Source organism: Buceros rhinoceros, unplaced genomic scaffold (assembly GCF_000710305.1).
Source record: "Buceros rhinoceros silvestris isolate BGI_N320 unplaced genomic scaffold, ASM71030v1 scaffold6061, whole genome shotgun sequence".
NCBI lineage: Eukaryota > Metazoa > Chordata > Aves > Bucerotiformes > Bucerotidae > Buceros > Buceros rhinoceros.
Window position 1 is genome coordinate 36607 of NW_010392396.1, and position 8550 is coordinate 45156.

At 39.9% G+C, this 8550-nt stretch overlaps 1 protein-coding gene across 2 annotated transcripts in view; it reads right to left on the minus strand.

Annotated features, from left to right (window-relative positions):
* ABRA (actin-binding Rho activating protein) overlaps window positions 1–2997 on the minus strand; it is a 6181-nt gene extending 3184 nt beyond the window's left edge. The window contains exons 1-2 of one of the 2 annotated variants that reach the window (XM_010144445.1): window positions 2794–2979; window positions 2246–2748 (exon numbers count right to left, since the gene is read on the minus strand). In XM_010144445.1, the coding sequence (XP_010142747.1) occupies window positions 2246–2748; window positions 2794–2979 (689 nt within the window). Of the gene's footprint in view, window positions 1–2245 lie in introns of both variants that reach the window. The other variant, XM_010144444.1, reaches the window with a different exon arrangement.
* Between the last annotated feature and the right edge of the window lie 5553 nt (window positions 2998–8550).

Consider the following 8550-nt stretch of genomic DNA (forward strand, 5'->3'; position numbering starts at 1 on the left):
AGGAATGAAATAGCGTTTCCTATGCCGGTGGGAGTTAACATGTCTTCTGCTAATCTTCTGGAATTTACTTACTCCAGTAAATATTGCAGCTGGAAATGATGAAGGTGCAAGGGAAAAAAAAAAAACAAAAAACAACCCACACTGGCACTGAGGCTTTTTTCCTGGAATATAGAGATGGGGAGATTCGCTTTAACAACCAGGTACTTAACAGCCTTTTCGAAGATTAAGCCACACTGAAAGGTTCATAAAAGTAGCAGGCTGAAATAATGTATTCTGAGGCTATAAAATAAATCTTTAAACATGAGTAGTTAAAAATATCCAGCCCTGATAACAGCACTGTAAGTGCAGGAAATTATTTTTGTGTCAGATTTCAGTGGCAGAGAGAGCTCTAAGTAACACAGAGGGTATTATTTCAAGCACTTGGACCTCAGTAAATATGGCCAATGATATTTTTTTCTAGGTAGCAGCAATAAAATTAGACACAGACAAAATACATCTAAAGTTTAACAGGAAGACAGCTACTTTGTTTCAACTATGGCATTTTTAGTTTTGCTAAAAAGTACCATATGGTTGAAATCCATGACGCTCACGTTGTGTGCGTCCAGATGATGGACACAGAGTAGAAGCAGCGGAGACTTGGGCCCCACCACATGAAGGCTCCTGCTAGGAACCTGTGTCCTGGCCAGCCTTCTTCCTCCCTGTGGGCTCAGGCAGGTGAGCTCTGCCAAACCCTGCCTCAGTCTAAGGTTCACCGGCAGCTGTCCTCCCTGCCCAGCAAAGCCAGCGAGTGTGCGGCGCCTGGGAGATGGCTCAGTGCAGCCTGACCTCAGAGGATGCGCTCTCCTTCACTGCAGTTTTACAGCTAGATGTGAGGGTTTACACTGAAACAGTTCAGGTTCAACCGTGAGTTCCTTTCTGCTGTCTTTATTCCGGGGCGTTACCAAGTTTGTAAAACAGAGGACTGGAGCAAACAGCATATTGTCTCTGTGATGGCTGGCTACTGTTTTCCATCTTACAACACTGAACGTAAGAAACTTGTTAATCTTTTACCAACAAAAGAGTGATTAATTAATTTAGTATCTGCCCATGGGCAAGTCTGGTCACAGCCACAGCTGTCTGTAGCTGTCTTCTGGGAAGGTGGTTCTGCTGGAGATCTCTGGGAAAAGAAACTGGAGAACTTCTACCAGACTGTTATTCCTCTGCTCTTCTGGGAGACTTCACAAAGATTGCCTGGCTATGGCTGAACGCTACTTGAAAGAGTTTTACTCAAAACTGTCTGATGCTATGAATTTGCTACTTAATCCAAATTTTAAGTAGAAACTGTAATAACTTTGTAGGTAAGTAGCGGATTCTGCTTCCTTTTTGTTCACATAATTTACAGGCATAAGGAAGTCTGTACGTCAGGAACTTCCACAACATAATGAATGTGCTTCCCCGCCCCCCGCCCCCAGTTCCTTACGATAGAATACCCAAAGAGAGACCTCGAATTTGAAGAATCTATTCATGATTCAAATGTTCTTTTTGATAAATTATTTATAAAATACAGGATGATTCAATCCTGCAAATGTTGAGGCAGGCCAGATGCTTTCTGTCGTATGTTTGAGGTCCCAGCTCATGTGGAAGTTTCCATTCTTTGACTTGGTAAATTCCAAATCCATGGAAAGCTTCCAAAGAGAAGCAGGGACCCCAGCTTTTGTTAAGATGTACTTAAAAGTAATTCCTGTAATGTCTATTTTGGAAATTTTCTGCAAATTGATCCTGAGAATATTTACAATTTATACTAAGCAAAATAATAAATATTTGGAAATATTGTTTGTCAAGTATATTGCCTTAGACTTAATGTTTGCTGAAATAAATGAGTAAGTGTGGGCCCTGGAGGAGGTAAATATAGTTATTCTGAAACATGGACTCAAGAAGTAACTGGCGATTACAATGAGCCAGTAAATCCAGTGTGAAAATTAAATATAATTAAAATTTCCCAAATAAAACTTTCTGCATCTTTTTATGTATATAGCACATAAAACTGAAGGCTATAGTCAGAAGTTGTTGACAAACTACTTAAGCACAGAGAGATGCGTGAAAGGTTTCCTGGATTATTACTTTTCTTTTAATTCTCTTCAAGAGTAATAGTTTATCTTTGACCATTTCCTACCATTCCCCCACCCCCATCTTCCTCACAGGAACCTGTAGCTCTCCCAGGGTCTGCTGACTATTTGTGATTATGTAATAAAGATGTTTTACTTACAAAGATGGCACAGGTCGTTTAATCCTTACAGCCGTCACCTCTCGGTCACTTTCTTCTTGCTCGGGTTTGTCCTCTGCTTCTCCGTAGCCACTGTCCCCTGCATCCAGGCTGTCATCATGACACTTAAGCAGCAGTTCTTCCTTAGCCCCTTCTTTGTCCTCTTGTTCTATCTCTTTCCAGCCCTTGGTCAGCTCTGATACCACATTTGAACACTTTCTCCTTATGGTTGGAGATAATTTGCCACTAAGAATTTTGTCAATAGCGCTTGACTCTTTGGGTTTGGTCATCTCTGAGGTGCTATCGTTATTCTCGTATCTTTCACTGAGGAGGCTAACATCACCTCCTCGTTCGTAGGCTTTGCTTACGACTGTTTTGGTCACTTCTTTGCTTTTAATGCTGAATTTTTTGAGGGCTTCATCTGATTCCCTTGCATTTTTTTCAGCATTTCTTATTGTCACTGATTCCAGTACTGAGGATTTTTCATTGTCTTTTCCTTGGTCCCTCTTGACAGATGTAACTGGCCGTTTTCCAAAGGATCTTTCTTGTACCGACTGAGCTGATGAGTCTCCTGTAGAGGGGGGTACCCATCCAGAGGGCTCCTGGGCTTGCTTTTCCTGGTGGTCAGATGCCCACTGCTGCCAACCTTGTGCCACGCTGAAGACTAGGCTAGCCATTCGTATCTTGTGGATGGCCCTTTTTGCAGGAGTAGTGCTTCGCTTTTCTTCAGGAGCCATGTTGCTGTCTGCTGCCATGCTGGCTTTTCCCCTTCTTATGCGAAGCACCTTCTGAATTAACTTTGCGATATGAATAATGTCCTCTGAAGAGAGCTACCGAGATTTAAATAGAAGCAGGAGCAGTTTGTGCCCATGGAAAATATGTGAAACACTTCTCACAAAGATATAGTATCCTCACTGTTACGAAGGTCTTTTTTTAAAACACGGGGTTGCATTTCATCACAGCAGATGAATGATGCATGATGCAAACAGGGTGACACAGACCTGTACTGGAAATAGCGGGAAATTATCAGCTCCTTTAGTCCCCCTTCCCTGAGACTGCACTATTCTCAATTTGTTGGCAAGGATCTTGTTCTTCTGGAAGCACGGGACTTGGGTTGGTGATAGTGAGCAGAATAGTGACTGAAACTGCTAAATGCGAAGTGCTGTCAGCTGCTGACAACTGTGGCCGGAGTAGAGACCCCTTGTTATCACAAGTAAATAGCGGTCCTCATTGTGAAGTGTAAAGCCAGAAGCAGGCTATGACTGAGGAATTTTTAGCTGCATTTTCTGAAAAGATGCTAGATGATTCTTACTGTTTATATGTCTGAGGAAATTCAGGTTTGTTAATTTTTTAAAAGGTATTTATGTGCTCTGTTCCCAGTCATTATCTATTAATGTCCGTCTATTTAGAACGTACCTTCAGGGGGGTCTGGGAACACTATCATGTTTGGTATCAGCACTAAGGATGAGGGAATCACTATCTCTGCTCCGAGGATTATTGTAGGAAGCCTGACTTGATTGGATGAATTAATCATCTCCTAGTTTTAGGATTTTTAAAAAATAAACTACAGCCTATTTAATTCCTGACTGCTTTTCAAGAAAGTTGCATCTAAAACTTAGTGTTTACTTGTATATTATTTATAGCAGAATTATGTTTACTATATAAAATACAGAAAAAAATTGAATTGCCAAGGAAACTCTGTGATTTCTTCTTTCCCAAGGATTTCTTGGAGTATGCTCATATGTATTTGTAAAATTGTTCGGTGAACTGATACATAATTGTTACATAATCATAAAGAGACATTTTTTGAGATACGGCCCTGTGGTATCTTATTTCTTAGTCTAATGTTTCCTAAATAGGACAGAAAATAGCATTGCTTTTTCCATCCGTCATACCTTGCAGCGTACCGGATGACCTACAGCAATTGCCACGTGGCACTCTGAGACACACTGAACTTCAAGGAATTCTGTTGGCTTCGTTGGTGTTACACCAGAGATAAATATGGATTCTCGGTACTCTGCCTTTTTCTCTTCTCTCTATTAAAGGCCGGGCTGTTTGAAGTAGATTAGATCGTATCTAGCCCTTGTTTAATAATGTAAGACTATATCATATCTTTGACTTCTAGGCAGAATTTCTCTTTAATCTGTGGGGGGATCATTTCCTCTTCAAAACTGATGATGTAATGTAAGTTAGTGTTGCTATTAGATATTTAGCCATATTTTTATTTTAGAAAGAAACACGTCACCTTTGTATACTGTACAATCTGAGCTATTGCTGACTGCATCATAACTGTGAAAAGGAATTGTGAGGAGTACTTATGCATCTTGATTAAGAAGCATGTGTTACAAAACATTTATTTTGATGGATATTTTAAGGCTAATTGGGAATGGGAGCTTCTTGTGTTTAAAAAGTATGGTGGTATGTGTTCCCTAATACACAAGGAAGATGCAAGTGAAAGAAGAGAATAATGAACATGCAGAATAGGAGTATGATACCAGCTCATTATATCATTCTGTGTGATTTCTTGAGCATAAGGGTGGTCAAGGCTTTAGAAATGAGTTGAAAGCTAAATACAGAGGTAAAGAATGCAGTGAAACTTAAATGACTGTGGAAGGATGATTGGAGTGTAAGGCCAATAGGGACCCCTGTTGTAAGGTAGGATCAGGTCCACCTGCATGCGTTCAGGTTCCTGGTTTACCTATTCTTAAAGACTACCAGCAGGAGATGCTCCCTGCTGTGCCTCCGCAATCTCTTCCAGTGGTTAACTGGCTTAAAAGAACCTTTTCTGAAGTCTAACATCCATCTCTCACAGCTCTTTAAGCCTCTGTTACGGCCGACAAACAGGAGAATCCCACCTTTTCTAAGACAGCCTTTCTTTGTGAAGACTGCTGTATTCCTCCTCAACCTTCTAAATTCTTCCCAGCTTCTCTTGTGTTCTCAAGATCCCAGATCATGGTTTGGACAGCTTCTGGAATCCCTACACTAGGTCCACATCTTTTTCAGGTGTAATGCCTAAGTTTAATGTCATTTGTCAAATCAAAATTGCTTGATACTGTCTTTGTTACAAAGGCCTCTGCTAGGTTGATTACTGTAGTTACTGTTGATGTTCTTGATGGCTTCTACTCTCACACAGTCTTCACAAGTAGTTGTATTGAAATTCATGGCACCAAAAAAGAATGGAATTCCTGAAGAATGTTTGCAAATTACAGCACATTTTGAAGAACTTGTTAATAAAGAGACTTTTTGTTCTAATGGACTTGACCTTGATGTACTGGTCATAGTCCCACAGCCGTAATGCTTACATAGTTTAGATAAATGACAAAGAAAAGTTACAGACCAATGAAAACCACCAGGATTACAGATCTAAACTACCATTAAAGCCATGTTGCATGCCATTATGTTAAACAAGTATTTAGTTTAAATTGGTCACTATTTTAAGCTGAAGGTATAACATCATCACAGACTTGTCCAAAGTGCCAGTGAAACTTTACTGTAGTTATTGTGAGGATAAATAAATTTATGATGCTTAATTTTAGGGTGTATGATGATGTCGCCTTGAAAGTGTTGAATGGTGCCTTATTTTAAATGGTGATGTTGCCAGCAAGAAGTTAATAATACAAAAAGTATAAATAATGTCTGATCATCCAGTCAGATTCATACTTTACAAATGTTTGACTTCAGTAAGATTGGAATTTATTACTTCATGGGTTTTAATTTTTATGCTTAGTGGAATAACAGGCCAAGGCTACACCTGAAGTTCTGTGACTAATCTCCCTACTGGCACTTCTAAAAGCCGATAACCAGCATTTAGGGCACAGGGATGTTTTAGGCTGACTGAGCCTGAATCGCCTTTTCTGGGTGTCTTCCATACCTCAGAAGGTCACAAGGTATATGCCAATGCATATCAAGGCTTGGGGAGGGTGACTGTGTCATGGGCTTTCAGAAGTTCAAAAACAATGCTTGATGTCAGAGTTGAGGGACCGTTTCTTGCAGAAGGTATGTAAGAGAAATATCAACCAGAGAAAGTAAACAGATGAGCAGGCTTGACACTTACGTTGAAAGTTGTAAACTCCCCTTTCCTTGCCCCTGGCTTTCTACAGTTCTGGGGTTTAATCTCTTTGATACCTTGAGACAAGCCTGCACATGTTCCTAGGACCTTGATGCTTTTGGATTGCTGCATTTCACTTAATACCTCTTAATGATTTCCTAAACCCAAAGTTACGAAGGACCAGCTGATATTGCCAAATGTCATTGTTAAAGTTGGGGTGTTTACATTTTGTGGATTTATTTTTAGCCCGGATGGATTACTTTCTGTGTAGTTATATACTATTTCAAAATCCTTTTGTTTTCTCTCTCATGCTGTGCAATATTAACAGTCTCTGGGAAACCAGTTTGTCATTATGTATTTATTTATTCAAGGATGCTTAATTTTAAAAGTAGGACTGTGTCCTTCATCCACCGGTTTACCTGGTTGGTTATTGATATAAGATATTCAATGGTTTTGATGCCTTAAAACAAGGAATTTAATTTTCAGCCGATGAAAGATGCTGCCTTTCTCCTCAGAGTTAGTGGAGAATAACAAGAACAAGCTGTGTTTTGTGGTAAAATATAACCATCTGCCATTATCTATACGAACCTCAAGACTGAATTTTCTTTTCATCATGACACTGTTGAAGTATGTTGTGTCAGGACATCATATGTTGCCAGTGATCACAGAAAACCCGGGCAAAGGGTTAGAGTTCTGGATTTCCTTATTTTTAGAGCTCACATCAAACACATCTCTTCTAACAACAGTAATGAGCCTGCATTTCGTGTCCAACCCAGATGTCTGAGTTCTCAGGTGTGGACTGCTCCTGAGCCTTTGGACTGGGTCCTCTTTCGCCATGAAGAGAAAGCAGTCTATGCATTCATTGGTGCAGCTTCTGATGTTTGCAACCTATATAGAGCTATAGTCTTTTTTTGCTGAAATTCTTTTGTACTGAGAAAACCATCTCTGTGTAATTACCAGGGAATCTTGAATCTGCATTTGTTTATGTGTCATTTCAGCATTCGACTGTATGAGACACCAGTGTTTATCCATGACCTATCATGACAACTCACCTTTTTGAAGAGAATAGACCCAAGAAACTGCCAAGTAAACCCTATTCAGAACTAGGGTTGAAAGACTCTTAGTTGTGGAAGGGTCGTGGGGGGAGAGGGAAGATTCATCATCCAGTTATCAGCAACTGTAACTAATGAAATGTAGAGGATAGCCCCAGGCCTCCTTTCATTGTAGGTGAGATGGACTTGAATGCAAGCCAGCCAAATAACAGAAAACAGCCCTGTAGAGTCTGAACTGGCTGGATGTGAGAATTTAGCACGAGTGCTCACCACAGTCTGTTAAGAGAGTCCTGGCTCTTAGAGCTGAGAGAAACCCAGCTCAGGATGCAGTAATGCATCTGTGTATCTTCAAGTTCCTATACAAGCCCTGCTACTGAAGTGACAAAACTCTTTGCTGTCTTGAATATCCTACTTCTCTAAAGCTGTCTTCACTTGGCAGAGGAAGGTAACTAAGATTAGGTTGTAGAGCCTTAAAGCACTTTGGCACACCCTTCCTACTTTTGCATATAGTGCCTTCGGTTGTCCTTGAGAGTTAGATGCCTGCAAGGAATCCATGCATTTTAATCAAATTTATACTGGAACAGAAAGCAGAGGTAAACACAGATGCTTTTAGTCCCATTGCACCTTCAAGCAGAAATACATCTTTTATCTGCAGAGAGTGAACAGAAACAAACAGTAATGAAGCAATTTCATTTAAAAGTGTAACAAACATTTGCAGAATATCATTTGTATTAGGTGTGCAGTTCTATTTGCATTATGAGGGAATTTCTGAAGATCATGAAAATAAGATGGACTTTAAGAGATACCTACAAATATGTTGCCATACAAGTTTATATTGATCATATCTCTTTGTCAGTGAATGGTTAGCTTTTTCTGATAAGAAAATTATTTAATACTATGAGCAATTTAGTTTTGCGGTTCCAACGTGTTGACGTATCCTAGTTTACAGTGTATTGGGAAATAGTTTTATGCCTTTGAGAATATGACATTATTGGCTGCTATTGAAACCTGTCCCTTAGCAGAACATTGGAGGCGAGGAATTTAAAATCTTCACATAACTTTGCAATATGAAACGGATGGGAGCCATATCAGGACACAAGAACCTGAAATCAGACACCTAGATGTAACATGATAGATGACAAATGTATTTTAAACATCTTCTAGAAAGAAATTAAAAAAAAGGGGGGGGGGGGGGGGGGGCACGAGGC